The sequence below is a fragment of the Lynx rufus genome, unplaced genomic scaffold, assembly GCF_022079265.1.
Source record: "Lynx rufus isolate CCGP_SWC_20201006 ecotype Redwood Valley unplaced genomic scaffold, mLynRuf1.p SCAF_9, whole genome shotgun sequence".
Classification (NCBI taxonomy): Eukaryota; Metazoa; Chordata; class Mammalia; order Carnivora; family Felidae; genus Lynx; species Lynx rufus.
This window is the reverse complement of record NW_025814897.1, coordinates 109406256-109423825: the sequence shown is the minus strand read 5'-3', so window position 1 is coordinate 109423825 and position 17570 is coordinate 109406256. Positions and strand designations below refer to the sequence as shown.

The 17570-nt window shown below is 46.6% G+C and overlaps 1 protein-coding gene and 1 non-coding gene across 2 annotated transcripts; one reads left to right on the top strand and one right to left on the bottom strand.

Annotated features, from left to right (window-relative positions):
* Window positions 1-65: 65 nt before the first annotated feature.
* EIF1AD (eukaryotic translation initiation factor 1A domain containing) lies at window positions 66-4809 on the top strand. Its single transcript, XM_047071367.1, has 6 exons — window positions 66-463; window positions 1610-1789; window positions 1936-2044; window positions 2146-2254; window positions 2423-2473; window positions 2973-4809. Exons 2-6 carry the CDS (start codon window positions 1703-1705, stop codon window positions 3115-3117), a joined length of 501 nt encoding a protein of 166 aa, XP_046927323.1. The 5' UTR covers window positions 66-463; window positions 1610-1702; the 3' UTR covers window positions 3118-4809.
* Window positions 4810-17021: 12212 nt separating this feature from the next.
* Window positions 17022-17106, bottom strand: TRNAR-UCG (transfer RNA arginine (anticodon UCG)). The gene has a single exon. It is a non-coding gene; the product is annotated as a tRNA-Arg (tRNA).
* Between the last annotated feature and the right edge of the window lie 464 nt (window positions 17107-17570).

Sequence of the window (17570 nt, the reverse complement as noted above, 5' to 3'; positions counted from 1 at the left end):
CTCTCGGGAAGCCCGGCTGCCTTCTGTGGTCTCGCTTCTCGGGCAGTATGTCCGGTCTCAGGAAGCTGGGGCGTCGGAGAAAACTCCATTCCCCGCTGCACGCATCGGGAACTTAAAAACTTAGCCTCGGCTGACCTGGCGGTGGGAAGAGTTAAAGAGACGGACGAGGCGGGGGAGGGTAGCCAGGAGGCTTCCGAGGTAGCACCGGAAGTACGGTGCTCGGAAGGATCCGACCCAGGAGGGCTCGCGTAGTCCTCGTCGTCACTGGGCTTGGAGGAGTCGGCTAGAAGTCAGAGGCGCGGGGGACCTGAGTATATGTCCACGCCATCGTCGTGACCGCCGGCAGGCCCCTTTTCTGTGCCTTCGTTGGCTTAGCTGCGAAGTGAGTCGTGGGCGAGCTGCTCTCAGCGTCCTGGAGAACGAGGTCGTTCGGGCAGCGCCCGTGGGAGACGAAGGCCAGAGAGTAAGTGTGGGTCTCGCTCTCAGCGTCTTTCCTCCAGGAGAGGGAGGGAGGAGGGCAGGGGACAGCAGCTAGAGGTGACACTTTGGAAACCTTCAGCCTTGGTGGAACGAGTCTTGTCTTCTCAGTACCCAAGTCAGAAATCAGATGCCGCAGACCAAGCCGGCTTACCCGACCTTTTATGAACTTGTTCCTGGCTCGGACCATCGGTCTCTGACTATAGTGTGTTGAAAAATTGAGCATCTGTGTTGTGTGGCTGTGCTAGGGATGTACGGATGTGTTGAGGAACATACAGTTAGGTCCTCACACACTCCTTCCCCGGGCGGTTGCTGGAATGACTTATTTCTGTAGGACATGTATTTAGTTTCTGATTGTGCCAGCACATGTGGTAACAGGAGGGGGTTTTTTATATTTATTTAAAAATGTTTACTTAAAATGTTTATTTCCGGGGGCGCCTGGGTGGCTCAGTCGGTGGAGCGTACAACTTTGGCTCAGGTCATGATCTTGCGGTCCCTGAGTTCGAGTCCCTGAGTTCGAGCCCTGCGGCGGGGCTCTGTGCTGACAGCTGGGAGCCTGGAGCCTGCTTCAGATTTTGTGTCTTCTCTCCCTGCCTCTCTCTTGCTCGTGCTCTGTCTCTCTCGGTTTTAAAAGTAAATAAACATACATACATACATACATACATACATACATAAATTAAATGTTTATTTAGAGAGAGAGAATGAATCCCAAGCAGACTCCTAAATAAATAAGTAAATAAATAGAATGTTTATTTAGAGAGAGAGAGAGCGAGAGATTGAATCCCAAGCAGACTCCACGCTCGGCACAGAACCAGACTCCCGGCTTGATCTCACAGCTGCAAGATGAGGACCTTAGACGATCTCAAGAGTTGGACACTTAATCTACTGAGCCACACAAGCACCCCAGTCAGTTGTTTTTATGTGCCATATGCTGTGCTAAGTGCTTTGCTTGCCTTATTTTATTCTACTAACGGTGATCAGAGTTAGCTATTATTTTTCTCTGAAACTAGGGAAGTTGAACAGCTGGGACATAGCCAAGATAGAATTTGAACCTTAGTAATTAGATTTTAAAGGTCATGTTCTTAACCAGGACATAGTCACTCGTCAGTAAAAGGTCTTTCTCCATCTTCAGAACAGTCCTGGGTTCTGAACTTGCCATCGAAGAAACCCGGGAGGAGGAGTTGACAGTCTTCCCATCCCTCACCCCCCTGGGACGGGCCCCAGCATGTCTCAGGCCACCAAGAGGAAGCATGTGGTGAAGGAGGTGCTGGGGGAGCATATGGTGCCCTCTGACCAGCAGCAGATCGTGAGGGTGAGTGGCATTGGGCATAAGCGGCTCTGCCTCCCCATCCTTCTACTCCCCTTGGACCCCTAGCACGGCGGTAAGGTGCAGCACAGCTCACTGAGTATTTGAGCTGGCTGACGAGGCTGACTGGTTCTTGGTCTCTCTTGGACCAGGTACTCAGGACCCCAGGGAACAATCTGCATGAGGTGGAGACAGCCCAGGGGCAGCGCTTCCTGGTGAGCATGCCCTCCAAATACCGGAAGAACATCTGGATCAAGAGAGGTGAGAGAGGTAGCCCTGTAGGAGACAACTGTTTCCTGGGGGCTTGGTTTCCCCCGCTGCGAGCAGGATTTATTGTGTCTTTTCTCCTGTCTTACCTGCAGGCGACTTTCTCATTGTTGACCCGATTGAAGAGGGAGAAAAAGTGAAGGCCGAGATCTCCTTTGTGCTCTGCAAAGACCATGTGCGCTCTCTGCAGAAGGAAGGGCTCTGGTAGGGTGGTCCCCTTGGTCACTGCCTGTCTCATTTTGGGGGATATTGACTTCCTAGCTGTGGAGGTGGGGGAGGGAAGATGGCATCCCAGGCAGGGACAGCTGGAAACAGCTTTTTTGCTGATAGATTTTTCTGTCTTTTCTGACCCTGGTTCTTCTCTTGGTACAGGCCTGAGGCCTTCTCAGAAGTGGCTGAGAAGCACAACAACAGTAGGAACAGGTGAGGAACAAGCCTTAGGACAGAAAATAGGGGCTGAGGCCTTGGAGACTCGAGGGGAAAATAGAGACCTTCTTTCTATCTGTGTAGAGTCCCTGGTGAGCGCTCCAGAATATGTGGTTGTGAGTGTGGCTTGAAAGTCAGATGCCTGGGGTTAAAATCATGGCAATACCACTTGTAAATGAATGGTTTAAGCAGGTTACTTCATCTCTTAGGCTTGGATTTCCCCGCCTGTAAGATGGGAGCTTTGTGAGGATTAAAGGAGTTAATGCTTGTAAAATTGGTTAGTATAGCACTTGGTATGTAGTGTGAGTCCATTGAGTGTTGGTGATTGGACTCCTTATTAAAACCAGTGGTTCTTGCAGACTTTTGATGTGAGGTGGGAGGTAGTCTTTAGACAATATTTCTTGGCCTTATGCCCTCCTTTTTATGGGGCTCCTTGATTGCCAGTCTAGTTTTTCCAGAAGGCATTGGGTTAACCCTGTCCCTTTCCCCCATGCAGACAGACTCCGCCAGAACTCCCAGTGGAGCCACAGTCATCAGGAGAAGAGTCCAGCTCTGAAGATGATTCTGACCTCTTTGTTAACACCAATCGCAGACAGTATCATGAGAGCGAGGAGGAGAGCGAAGAGGAAGAGGCAGCCTGAGTCCCTCGACCCGCTTCTCTTGCCCAGAGACTAGGATTGGCTCCTCTGAGCTCAGACATTCCTGAGGTGCTCTGCAGATCCTCCCCCTCTGGATGGGGGACAAGGCAGGGCCCCTCTCTGAACTGACCTTCTGCTCAAGGAGAATTAAACCCCTGGTGGGTGACGACTTGTGCTGGTGTCTGAGTGGCTCTCTGGAGGGAGGAGGGATTCGTGAAGTTACAGACTGCTCCTTGGTGCAGGTCCTAAACAGGCAGGAGATGGAAATGGCTGGAACCTTTCCTAGATTCTCACTGGGCACTCAGTAAGTGCCAGGCCCTGTGCTGTGCCTTCATGCATGTATTTACTAACTGGGAGCAATCCTTCTCTGTTGCCTGCTGGCAAGTAATACTGAGTCAGGCATTCAGGAGCACGGCGGAAGGATCTAGTGCCTCCGCCTCTAAGAGACACTCAGGACAAATTTTATAGTGCCTCGTAAGCTGTTTTCCTGGCATGCCAGTCACCACGACTGCAGGAATGCCCACCTCCGTGCTGTGGTGTACATCCTCTGCCTGGTGGCGGCCTTGTGGCTACACAGACCATTACTCCTCAGCCCTCTTGCAAACCATCCCACTTGTCCTTTGAAGCTCATAATTCCGGCCATACACTCCCTCTTCATTATTGGCCTTGACCTAATCACTGTTCAGATGTTGAAGAGTTTGCCCCCTGGCTTAGAGTCTTCTATTCCTGCTTCTGTCGTCATTTTCTACCTCCTGGGGGTGGGTCTCTTCAACACTGTATGTGGCCCCCTACTTCTTTGTCTTCCACTTCAGGCCTGCTGCCTGTGTCTTCGGTCCCTCCCTGGATCCCTGCCATTGGTAGGAATTGCCCTTCTTGAATTCATACATCTGTGCAGTCACCACCTCCTGGCTTTCTCGCTTGCTTGCTCAACTACCTCCTCTTTATCTTTATCTGCAGGCCTCCCCCCACCCCCCCACCCCGCTCCTTTCCCTTCTTACTGTTACTCTCCTATCTCCACTTCCCTATACCCTCCCGCTCCCTTGTGTCCCTCCACTGTGTTCATCTAGTAAAACCTAACCCTGGCCAACCCGTTTACCTCTCTGCTTATGCTCAAGTAACTGCTAGAGGAAACAGCCAACCTAGTTCACTAGTTTTACCTTAAATTCATAATTAACAAAACCTCAAGTGGACACTCAGCACTGCCTAGCAGATCTTCTCTGGGATGTTGTATTTGAAAACTTTTACGTTGTCTGCCAATTCCTCCTTCTCCTCTTAGGTGTTGACCACATCATTAAATCATAGCCTTTGGAGGGAACTCTCACCTCTCCGTTACCAAGCGTACAAATGTGCTCATGGATTGTCTTGTCTCTAATTTCCCCATGTAATCCAGTGGGACTAAAACCTTTTCTCTTGTGCTTTGGAGCTTGTCTGTCCTCCTGCTTAAGGACTGTATGGAAGTTTTGGTTTTTGTCATCCTTTCTACTGGATGTGTTAGCATCGAACATGCTGTAGACTCTCTCATCCAAAACAGCCTGAAACACCTGTCGCTGTTCCCACATCCTCTCCAGCTACTGCTTCATTTATCTGCTTGTTCACTTTCCTTTATAGTATCTTAGCATAGCTTTAAACGTATACATGTGTATGTGTTTGTATGTCTGTGTGTACAAAAAATAAACTTCAGGTGAGTTAAGGATATGTATGTGTGTGTATATTGAACTTGGCTGAAATTTATTTTTTATGGGAAGTGACTTTTGCTAAAGGGATAGTCATCCGTATACCATCTACTGAAGGGGTCATTCTTCACAGATTTAAGGTATCTTTTTAAAACGAAATTCCTGCGTATTTATGGGTCTCCTTTCGGAATTTCTAATCTGTTGATGTATGTGCACGTACCACATTTTAGGGCAGGATTAATAATCTCATAGCTCCCTCCTCTCTGCCTTACTATTCCTTGAAAATTTCATATTTTCTCTTACATAAGAACTCTAAAAGGAACTTGTTAATTTCCACTTAAAAATCCTGTTGAGATTTTCATTGGCAGGGTTTTAAATCTAGCTTGAGGGGTGCCTGGGTGGCTCAGTCTGTTAAGTGTCTGACTTCAGGTCATGAGCTCACGGTTCATGAGTTCGAGCCCCACATTGGGCTGTGTGCTGATAGCTCAGAGCCTAGAGCCTGCTTCAGATTCTGGGTCTCCTGCTCTCTGTGCTCCTCCTCTGCTCATTCTCTCTCTCAAACATTAATAAGTGAATAAATCTCCTAGCTCAATTTGGAGAAAAGCGCTATCTTAACTGGTGAGCCATGAGATCATGACACTTAACAGGCTGTGCCACCCAGACGCCCCTGAATTCTTTAGTTCTCGTGGTTTTTCAGTTAATTCTCTTGGCTTTCTGGGTAGTCCAGTCATGTCCCACTGGTGGTAGTTTTATCCTTGACACTCTTTTTTCTTTAGGGATTACAGGGATCAGGACCTCCAGTGTAACGTTGGGTGGCATCCTTGTTTTTCTCCCAATGGGAATGGTTCTCGTGTCCTCACACAGTTCTTGCTCTAAGTTTCTGCTAGATAAACTCCATTAGGCTGAAAATGTTTCCTTCTGTTCCCAGCTTGCTGAAGGTTTTTACCCTTTATTTAACAGTGATGGATTTTGCTATCTACTGAGTTAACCAAAAGTCTTCATTTTATTACTGCGCTGCTGTCCTTGGGTTTGCTTGTAAGCCCTGTTCAGTTTTAGAGGATTTGTTCATTTCTTTAGGATTTTTATATTTACTTCTGGGCCAATTTCACTTTTTGTTTTAATGATGTCGCTGTTCCATTTTGATAACAGCATTATGCTAGCCTTGTAGAATGGATTTGGAGATGTTTAATCTTTATCTTTTTCTTTGTTCTGCAATAATTTGTAGAACAGAAGTAATTTGTTGCCTCAAAGTTTGGTAGGCTTTATTTCTAAAAATATCTCTGTTTGGTTCCTTTTTAAGGGGTAGATCTTTGCTTTTTAATTCTGTGCCATTTTATTCAGGTTTTCTATCCTTGAGTCCATTTTGGCAGTTTATATTTTGTGAGTCGTATTTCATGTGTATTTAAGCTGTTTGGGGCATCATTTTGGACTTTCTTACTTATAAGCGACAAAATCTAACTCCAACTAGCAGAAGCAAACCAGGGCTCGTTGACAGAGGTCTAAGAATACAGCTCTAGGCAGAGCTGATCCAGGTCCGGCATGATTTCGTTAGGACTCTCCTTTGTTTCTTGGATTACCTCTGCTTCTGTAGGTGGACGAATCTCTTTCTCCCTACCATTGTTTTCTGCAGGAAGCTCCGGTTTACATTCAGTCCTTACAGGCAAAGAGTTCCTCCCTTAGCATCTGTGTATTTCACAGACGATCAGTGGGTATTCTTGGGTCACTGGCCCTCCTGAGCAAGCGCTGTGGCCAGGGCTGAATAGGGAGGATGGGGGTTTGGTGGGAGGCGAGATGAGCCAAACCTGATTCATATGTACCACGTGCTCCATAGAATAGAGAGGTTCTTTTACCAGAATAAGGAGACGGGGTGAGAGCAGTTAAAACCAACAAACATTTGTCCTGTATTCTGTGCATTTTATTTTCTTTGACTAGCTTTGCAAGATGTCTGCCTACTTTATTGGCCCTTTCCTTCTGTTTCTTTGCGTTTATTTGCTCAAAGCTACCTTATTGAGTTGTGTGCTTAATTTCAGTCGTGTTTTCTAACATTTGTGGCTACCAGTGTTCCTCTGAGTACTCCTTTGACTGTCACCCGCTTGGTCATGTGTATCTGCGATTTTTTTTGGCATTGTATCTGTAAGCCTGGCCTTAGATATTTCTCTAGCTTTCAGTGATTGTGTGATGTACCTAATAGCCCCTGTTTTCCCCCTAAAACCTTTTCATCACCATTTCTCCATCTCTTCTCAGTCTTTTAGCTCCTGTGGGTCGTAGCTAAGCTTCCCGATGCAGGTACAGTCCTGTGTTCTGCATAGTACTCCCCTTTGCCATTCTCTGAAGTTGAATGCCCCCTCCATTTCCCAACTTAGCGGCAGAATCCAATCATGAGTGAATAGATCTCCCAGAATGAGCTGAGTATTCTAAGAGCTCCCCCTCCGCCCCCCACGATGCCATGGTCCGTCCATGCGATTGGATGCCCAATAGTAGTAACTTGTTAGGTTTGAGACTTGTGGCCCTTCGGGCTCTGCGCCTGTATCACTTTAGCATCAGCCTTACGGCAGGTCATTTCCACGAGAACTTCCCCACCCGCTTCCTCCCTCACCATGCGGCCACCGGCATATAGGTGCCAAGGAGCACGCCTGGAAATCTGAGCGAGCCACATGTTTTTTCTCCTTTAGCCTGTGACTGTGGTAAGCTACCTTGAGAGTTTTCTCACCTTAAAACATCCTTGCATTCCTGGAATAAAACAGTCATGATATATTTTCCAATATATTGCTGGACTTGTTTTTCTGATATTTGGGGGCATTTTGGCATCCAGCTCAGAAATGAGATGGTTTAAGTTTTTTCTTTCCTGCGCTGCCCTTGTTTTTATATCGAGATTATTCCAACTTCATAAAATGAGTTAGAGAGTGTTCTATCGTCATTACAAGTGTTTGTACAACATTGGAATTTTGGATTTCTAAAATTTTTGGTAAAGTTTGCTGTAAAACCACTGTGCCTGGCATGTGTAGGGTGGGTGGGAAGGTTTTTTTTGGTTTGTCTTGTTACAAGAGCAAGAGATTATGAGCTGGGGAGAGGAGCAGAGGGAGAGAGAGAGAATCCCAAGCAGGCTCCAGGCTCAGTGTGGAGCCCCATGTGGAGCTCGATCCCATGACCCTGGGATCATGACCTGAGCTGAAATCAAGAGTCAGCCGCTCTACCGACTGAGCCACCCAGACACCCCAGGTGGGGAGATTTTTAACTCTAGATTTTTGGTGATAATAGATCGTTTAGGTTTCTCTGTTCTGGATTCTGTGATACTTTTAAGGAAAAATGTTTTCCTATTTTCTTATCTTGTCTGTGCTTTCAAATTTATCACAGAGTTCTTTGTAGAACTGCCTTATGTTTGTAATCTTGACTATCCACATTGTGTCTCCTTTTTTATATCTAATATTGTGCTTTCTCCTTTTTTGTCAGTCTTGGTAGACATTTCATTATTCTTCAGCGCATCCGTTCTTTGTTGTCATTCTTCTTCGCTATTAGTTTGTTTCTATTTCACGAATTAGAAATACGAATTTCCCTTTTTCTCACACTCGCCTGAGTTTATCCTGTGGCTCTTATTCTAACCCTTGTGTTTGGGCACTTCGGCTCGACCTCCTGCCCACGCCCAAGCCTGAAGAAAAGGTGAAAGAATCGTGTGCCCTTCGTGGGGCCACCGCTTTGTAAGATTTGCCACGTTCTACTCCTTTCTACACACAACATGCGTAGGTTTTACATCGAGTTGTTATGTCTGTTTAACCTCTTTTAATTTAGAATAGATCCCTTAATGGGTTGTTTTTTTTTTTTTTTTTTTTTTTTTTTTACAAGTTCAAGCCAGTTATCTTATTACAATGTACCATGTTTGGATATGTGTGATTCTTTATGCATACTTAGATTTGGGTTAAATAATTTTAGCAAAAATAGCTTAGGACTGATGTGTTCCTATTGCTTATCTAAGGTGCATGGTGGTGATGGAGAAGGTCCCAATCACTGGTGGTGCTAATTTTGATCACCTGGTTAAAGAGATGGCTTCTAGATCATTTTTCTTTTTTTTTTATTTTTTTTTCAACGTTTATTTATTTTTTGGGGGACAGAGAGAGGCAGAGCATGAACGGGGGAGGGGCAGAGAGAGAGGGAGACACAGAATCGGAAACAGGCTCCAGGCTCTGAGCCATCAGCCCAGAGCCTGACGTGGGGCTCAAACTCACGGACCGCGAGATCGTGACCTGAGTTGAAGTCGGACGCTCAACCGACTGCGCCACCCAGGCGCCCCTAGATCATTTTTCTACAAAGGTACTCTTTTCCCTTTGTGGGACAGTCTTACCCTTTAAGGCCAAAATGTCCTTTGATGCAGGTCTATATGCATTTGTATTTAGTTATTATTATTAAAAAATTTTTGTTTAATGTTTATTCATTTTTGAGAGAGAGCACAAGCGGGGGAGGGGCAGAGAGAGAGGGAGACACAGAATCCAAAGCAGGTTTCCAGGCTCCAAGGTGTCAGCGCAGAACCCAACATGAGGCTCGGACCCACGAACTGTGAGATCATGACCTAAGCTGAGGTCAGAGACTTAATCAACTGAACCACCCAGATGCCTAATTTAGTAATAAATTAAATTATTTAATTAGTAAGTTAAAATGTACATACAATTTCCCATCATAACCATTTTTAAAGCATTTTTTTGAATGTTTATTTTGAAGGACGTGAGTGGTGGGAGGAGGGGCAGAGAGAATCCCAAGCAAGCTCTGTGCTGTCAGCTGTCAGAGCCCGGTGTTGGGCTTGATCCCACAAACCATGAGATCGTGACCTGAGCTGAAATCAAGAGCTGGATGCTTAACCGACTGCGCCACCCAGGCGCCCCATCCCATTGTAACCATTTCTTAGCATACAGCTCAGTAGTGGTAAATACATTCACAATTTTGTGCAAACACTCTCCTTTTCTGACTGGCTTATTTCACTTAGCATAATGTCTTCAAGGTTCAGCCATGTTGTTAGCGCATGTTAGAATTTCCTTTTTACGGCTGAACCTGTCCCGTTGTTTGTGTATACCACAGTTTGCTTATCCATTCACCCATCGGTGGACTCCTGGATTCCTTCCACCGTTTAGCTATTGTGAATAATGCTGCTATGAACGTGGGTGTACAGGTGTACAAGTATCTCTTTGAGACCTTGGTTTTAACTCTTCTGAAGATATACCCAGAAGTGGAATTGCTGGATGATAGGGTAATTCTATTTTTAATTAAAAAAAAAATTTTTTTAATGTTTATTTTTGAGAGAGAGAGAGAGGGAGACAGAATCCCAAGCAGGCTCCGTCCGTCAGCACGGAGCCTGATGTGGGGCTTGAACCCATGAACCATGAGATCATGACCTGAACCGAAACCAAGAATTGGATGCTTAACCAACTGAGCCACCCAGGCACCCCTCTATTTTTAATTTTTTAAGGAACCATCAGCATACTGTTTTTCATAGTGGCAGCATTATTTTACATTCCCACCAACAGTGCATAAGTTTTCCAATTTCTTCATATCTTTGCCAACACATTATGGTTTTTTTTTTTTTAATAGTAGCTATCCTGGTAGGTGTGAAGTGTCTAGTGTTTTATTATAGTTTAGTTTTTTTTGTTTTAATTTTTTTTCAACGTTTATTTATTTTTGGGACAGAGAGAGACAGAGCATGAACAGAGGAGGGGCAGAGAGAGGGAGACACAGAATCGGAAACAGGCTCCAGGCTCTGAGCCATCAGCCCAGAGCCTGACGCGGGGCTCGAACTCACGGACCGCGAGGTCGTGACCTGGCTGAAGTCGGACGCTTAACCGACTGCGCCACCCAGGCGCCCCTATAGTTTAGTTTTGAGTGTTTTCTAATTTCCATATGATTCCATTTTTGGTCCATAAATTATTATATTTAAATATTTGATTAAAAAAAATTTTAACATTTATTCATTTTTGAGAGTGAGAGAGACAAAGCATGAGCAGGGGAGGGGCAGAGAGAGAGGGAGACACAGAATCCAAAGCAGGCTCCAGGCTCCGAGCTGTCAGCACAGAGCCTGACGCAGGGCTCGGACTCACAAACCGTGAGATCATGACCTGAGCTGAAGTTGGACGCTTAACTGACTAAGCCACCCAGGCGCCCCTAGTTGATTAGTTTTAATAATGTAAGCACCTTCAAACTCACCACCACAAAACAAAGACTCCAACTGACTATACAACAACCCAAGCTATCATTTGCCTCTACCCTCCCATCCTAAACCCTGTCCGTCCCGTCTTCCGTTCCTCCACCCAAGGCAACCAACTCGGACTCTGTATGCCCTTGTCTTCTTCCCATGTCATTTTCTTCTATCTACGTGCATTTTCTAAAAGGTTTTTTTAGGGGTACCTGGGTGGTTCAGTCGGGAAGCATCTGGCTCTTGATTTTGGCTCAGCTCATGATCTGTTTGTGAGTTCGAGCCCCACATCAGGCTCTGTGACAGTGCGGAGACTGCTTGGGATTCTCTTTCTCCCTCTCTGCCCCTCCCCTGCTCAGTCTCTCTTTCTCTAAATAAACTTTTTACAAAGGTGGTTTTTAACCTTATGAAAAGGATAACATGCCAAATGTCATGTTTAGGGGCTGATGTTTCATTTAATATACTACTTTGATTCTCCTAGTTGCTGTAGTTCATTTGTTTTGACTGCCAATAATATCTCCTTGTGGGACTCTCTCACAATTTATCCATTCACTCTTCTGCTGGTGGCCCTTGGGGTTCTTCCTCCCCGCCTCCCCCTCCCCCAGTTGTAAACGTTCCGGTAGATACATCTGTGTCGGTGTGAAAGTTCCTCTTAGGACATTTCTCGGGCATGGAATTTGTCAGAATTTTAGGCGATGCCACCAAATGTTTTCCAAAGTGGCTACATCGATGGACATTCATCAGCTGTGGGTCCCTGAGGGGATTGAACGATTTCTTCCTGTAGTCTGTCACCTTTTGCTTAATCGATTTTGAGTTTGTGGTATTAAGTACAACACATTTAAAATTGCTGTCTCCTTTTGTGAATTGAACCCTTTCTTATGGAGTGATGCTTTCCATCCCTACAGATGCGTTTTATCCTTGTTTATGTGATGTTAGCATAGCTCCCCCCAGTTTCTTTTTTTTTAATATGAAATTTATTGTGAAATTCGTTTCCAAATCCCAGTTTCTTCTGCTTAGTATTTTTCTTTCTGCCTGGTAAGTGCTCTTCCATACTCTTACTTTCAGATTTACTTTACTTTCAGATGCTCTACCCATCTCTACATCGTAAAAGTTGAATCACGCATCACCATTTTTCTTTTAAATGATACACTCAGCTCCTTTAACTTCTTTTAATAATTGGTATAGGGGACCCATCCGTCCTATTTGGCAGTTTGGATGGATATAAATTTCTAGATTCTAAATCTTTTCCTTCAATACTTTGAAAATATTACTTGATTGTCTTCTTGCTTTCAGCATTGCGATTGAAAAACCTGACATTGGTCTCGTTCTCATTGCTTTGCGTGTGGTATGCTCTTTCCTATCTGTGTTATCTGTGCTATTCGTAAAGTTCTAGATGGTGTGTGTAGATGTGAGTTATTCCTTTTTCTTCTCCTGGCACTCTGGGCATTTTGTGATCCCAGGTGCTTTATGTTTATATGATTCCAGGAAGTTTGTCTCCATTATTTCTTCAAACATCTTCTCCCTCCATGTTCAGATTTCTCTCCAGAATCCCTGTTTTTCAGATTTTAACATCTTTATTTCTACCTTCCATATCTTAGCTTTTCTTGTGCAGTTGTTTTCTTTAGTCCTTCCTCTTAGATCTTCTCAGTCTGGTATTCTGATTTCCCTGTTTCATGCCTAAGAGGTATCCCTTCTGTTAGACATCCCGTCTATTATGTTCCTTGTTTTTTTAATGTTTATTTATTTTTGAGAGGGGAGAGGGGCAGAGAGAGAGGGAGACACAGAATCCGAAGCAGGATCCAGGCTCTGAGCTGCCAGCACGGAGCCCGACACGGGGCTCGAACTCACGGACTATGAGATCCTGACCTGAGCTGAAGTTGGACACCTAACCGACGGAGCCACCCAGGTGCCCTCCGTCTGTTGTGTTCTTTACTTCAACTCAGGTTGACTTTTCCAGCAGGTTGAAACTGCAGCTGACCATACTAGAAATTTCCTTCCTAGAGAACTCTGGGAGCCAGCATCTAACCCTTCAGCAACAGCCCAAGGGCGAGGCAGCGAGGGCATTTCCCCATCAACGCACACCCGTCATTGGTGGAAGAGGGCTGCTCCTGGGGGGTTGGCTTCCAGCCTGCCCCTGTGTGGGCACACAGACTTCGGTGGCCAGGGAAAGTCCTCAGGCAGAGAGTTGCGTGTGATGCCCATGGAAATCTGGCCAGTACGCACGCATCTGTCATGTGCTGAGGGAATGCGTGTGGGGTTCTACAGAAGGCACATCCCAGCGGCAGGGAGAAGACCCTGAGAACTGGTGGAATGGAATTTCCGAAGCTGAGACCGTCATTCTGTGGGGTGTGCAGGAGACGGGGCTCAGTGGCGGCGCTGGGTTCGCAGCTGCTTGATCTTCCAAAACTTCCTGTTCCAGAGGCCCTTCAGGCACGGTCTCTCGCCTGCTCGCCTGGTGCACGGGCCTCAGTAAGGTTCTTAAATGCGGAGTCTGCTGCCTTCAAAATACAAGGAAGCTAAGCTGGCATAGGGCTTCTTTCTTTGTAGTTGGAGGCATAAGGCCGGCAATTTATCCTCAGTAGGTGCCCAGACGTCCCTGAAGGAAGTCACCTGCGTTGCAGGACCCCGGATTTTGCCCTCACCCAAAGCCCAACCATCTCTGTTTATCTGTATCTGAGCGGCGTGTGAGGCAACATGGACAGTTGGCTCAGTAGGAACCGGGGTCCGTGTCGTCGACCTAATGGAAAGTCAGGACAACAGCAGTAGCTCATATCGTGCTCCGGCCTGATCCACTGAAGACACCTGCAAGAGACTCCACCGCCCCTACAGAAGGCGTAAAGGCACTTTGCGCACCTTGCCTGGTGACGCAGAGGAATAAAAGCGCTGGCCGAGGCTGTCCGCTGCGCGTTCATAGTGACAGCAACTTTTCAGCTGCTGTTGCGATAGAGTCCGATGATGCTAGCTACTAAAGTGTGTGTGTTCAGTAACCCTCGCTGGTTCGCAGTGAGGTGCCAAGGGCCAGGAACCTTCGTTCCCAACCAGTCCCTGTTGTTAGCCATGGAGGTGGTCGTGGGTACCACAATGCCTCAGTGATTTTTGTTTGAGACCGGCACTCTCTTTTCCTCCCTGTGGTATGCACTCTGGTTCCAACTGTGTGACCCGGGCCCAGGGCCCACATGAGGTTGCTGGCTCCATATTCCGCCCACATTTCTAGAAGCTACCAGCAGAGGTCACGATGAGCACGTCCAAGCGGCAAGTCAGCACCACGCCTGTTCGGCAGCAGCCGCACCATCCGTCCTGATGGTGGGATCCAAGACCAGCCACAGCAGGCCAAGTTCAACCGGGGACTCCAAGTTTCTCAACAGCAACTGCAACACAAGTCCCACGCCCCACGGGGAACTCACTTACAAGGCGCTATCAGTCCCCTCCCCTCCAGCGTATATAAAACAGAAGACGTGCTTGGGGAGAGGTGGGGAGCTGCCTTCGTCTTTCAGTTTGAAAGTATCCAAATCAGGGTGCCGGGGACTCAGCAGTATCTGTCCCCCCAGATTTTTCAGAAAATGGCATGGAATCCAGGAAACCATGAGAGGCCGAGGAGGGGGTGAGACCTCGGAACCCTACAGGGGTATTCTCCCCAGAGGCCTCCTCAACCCCCTATTTCGAGTGTTTCCCTTCTAGAAATTGCTGGAACTTTCAGACTCTTACTTTCCTTGCTCCCTTCATTTGCCTTGTCTCTGAACCCTCCAAGTGCTTTCCTCCTTCATATGGGTCCCCTGTCACCTTATGTCTTCCATAATCTAGCATTTTGATAGTCAAGTTGTGCCTTATTAAACCGTCCGTGGCCACGCATAGCTTTGCGAGAGGGGGCCTTTGCAGGGAGAACCTCCCCTTTCTTGGTTCTCTGTCCAGACACTTTTTGGACCCCCTACCTCCCCGCCAGCTGTCTCCTCCCCACTCCCCAAGGCAGAGCATATCTTGGCACAGAGAACTATTTTACTTCTCTCAGTGTCTCCCAGAGCAGGTGCACAGAGGAAGGAAAGGCCAGGGGTCTGAGGAAGGGCAGGTAACATCGTGTGTCTGTGCTGGGCAGGGGCATGGTAAGTCTGGAAGGTACGGGGCTTGGAATGCCAGGCTAAGGGGCTTTGACCAGAACTTGAGGTGGCAAGATCTGGTACATCCAGTCTGGGAAGGGGAGACGGATGGCTAGAAGCCAGCCCAGCCCGTGTGCAGACCCTGAGTGAAGGGACTCCGACTTCCCAAGGTGTTGGGGCTTCAGAGAAATGGCCTAGGAGGAGAGACTGACTCGCCCCAGTCCCGTGAGCAAGGACGGCCATCCCTATCTTATACCAAGGTGAGGGCATTCAGACCAACTGAATATAGGAGTTTATCACCAACAGACAGGAGGAACTTCTAGAAGATGAACTTCAGAAAGAATGAAAATGACTTCAGAGAAGAGATCTGAGAGGGAAGAAGGAACGAGGAGCAAATGAGTGACTGAGGATGATGTCCAATCTGGGGGTGGTTCTTAAAAAGTCAAAATTAAGTACTGGAGAACAAAAACCCGTAAGAACAGAGAGCGATAATAATAAAGTGTTCTAAAGGCTTTGTATAGGTTGAAGGGAGATAGATCCATTGACTAAGTTTAGACTTTTGTCAATACACTTGTTGAAATGTAAGAGTACTCTCCAAAAGAATAGAAATTGTAGGGCGCCTGGGTGGCTTCGTCGGTTAAGCGTCCAACTCTTGATTTCGGCTCAGGTCATGATCTCACAGTCGTGGGATCAAGCACAGATCTTGTTCAATATTCTCTCCCTCTCTCTCTCTGCCTCTCCCTTGTGCTCACTCACCAAGAAAGAAAGAAAGAAAGAAAGAAAGAAAGAAAGAAAGAAAGAAAGAAGTGCATACCTTCTGAGTCAATAGAAAGAAAACGTACTGGGGCGCCTGGTTAAGTGTCGACTTTGGCTCAGGTCACGATCTCATGGTTTGTGAGCTCAAGCCCGGCTCCAGACTCTGCACTTTCTCTCTCTCTCTCCCTGCACCTCGTGGGATTCTCTCTCTTTCACTCACACACTCTCAAAAACAAATTAATTAACTAATTAATTTTAAAAAAAGAAAAGATGTTTAAAACCCAATCATTAGAAAAGAAAGCAAGGAAGCAGAAAATCAATAGAAAGCAGGACAAACCGAACATACAAAGGTTGTGTAGAATAAAAGCGACTCTGTTTTTGTTTAAGCGGAAAAAGAATTTTGGAGACTGTTTTAGGTGACACGTTTTGATGTTAATTTTCTGTGTCAGCTTGACTGGGCTAAGGGATGCCCAGAGAGGCTTTATTTCTGGGTGTGTCTGTGGGGCTGTTTCTGGAAAAGACTAGCATTTAGATCAGCAGGCGGAGTAAAGAAGGTCCCCCGCCCCAGTGCTGGCGGGCACCATCCAGTCCGTTGAGGGCCTGGAGAGAAAACCGGAGAGGGAGAGCGAACCTGCTCTCTGAGCTGGGACCGCCACCTTCTCCTGCCCTTCTGGACTGGGACTCACGCTGTCGGTTCCCCTGGTTCTTGGGCTTCAGACTTGGGCTGACTTACGCCACTGGCTTTCCCAGTTCAGTCCACAGACGGCAGACGGTGGGACTTCTCGGCCTCCAGAATTACGCGAGCCAATTCCTATAATAAATCTCAGACATATGGGTATATCGTGTTCATTCTGTTTCTCTAATCCACTCATGGAATCTCAGAAAGCTCAGAGACTCAGAGGTTCCATGGCCAGGAGAAACACCACTTCGAAGCGTCCAGTGGCCCCAACTGGGGAAGTGTTGCCCCTGGAGGTGTCTCACGGCGCTGGCCTGGGACCTCAGCATCCATAGCCCACCACTCTTTCTTCTGGAAGTCAATACACATCAGAACTGCTTTCAGCATCATTGCCACTAGTTGACTTAGAGCTTTTACTTGATGTTTATTTATTTTTGAGAGAGAGACAGAGAGACAGAGTGTGAGTTGGGGAGGGACAGAGAGAGAGAGGGAGACACAAGAATCCGAAGCAGGATCCAGGCTCTGAGCTGTCAGCACAGAGCCTGACGTGGGGCTCGAACCCACGAACCGTGATATCATGACCTGAGCCGAAGTCAGACGCTTAACCGACTGAGCCACCCAGGCGCACCCCCAAGAGCTTTTTTATTTGAAATAGATGATGTATTTTTATCAAACAGAATGAATACAATTGCATGGTTTGCTTATTTAATTGTGCATGTAATGAATGATGTCAATAGATTCTCCATGAAGAATCACCCTTACTCTTCTGAAATAAACCTCATGGTGTATTATTCTTTTGATACACTCCTGGATGTGATTTGGTATTTTATTTAGAGACTTTGCATCTATATGATTTATAAGCAACATTTGTTTTTTGCAGCATATTCCTCAGAGTTGGCTATTCCCATTTTATCAACATCACAAAGTATGCTAGAGTGTTACCATCTCTCCCTGGGGTCTGGAACAGTGTAAATAGCATATGAATCATCTGCTATTTATTTTTTTTAATTTTTTGATGGTTATTTATTTTTGAGAGAGACGGAGCGTGAGCAGGGGAGGCACAGAGAGAGAAGGACACACAGAATCCG

What these genes read in the sequence shown, in the direction of transcription:
- EIF1AD (XM_047071367.1), top strand. Translation starts at nt 1,703, where the DNA reads ATGTCTCAGGCCACCAAGAGGAAGCATGTGGTGAAGGAGGTGCTGGGG. An exon ending in ACCAGCAGCAGATCGTGAGG is followed by an intron (nt 1,790 to 1,935) that starts GTGAGTGGCATT and finishes CTCTTGGACCAG; the next exon opens with GTACTCAGGACCCCAGGGAA. An exon ending in CACAACAACAGTAGGAACAG is followed by an intron (nt 2,474 to 2,972) that starts GTGAGGAACAAG and finishes TCCCCCATGCAG; the next exon opens with ACAGACTCCGCCAGAACTCC.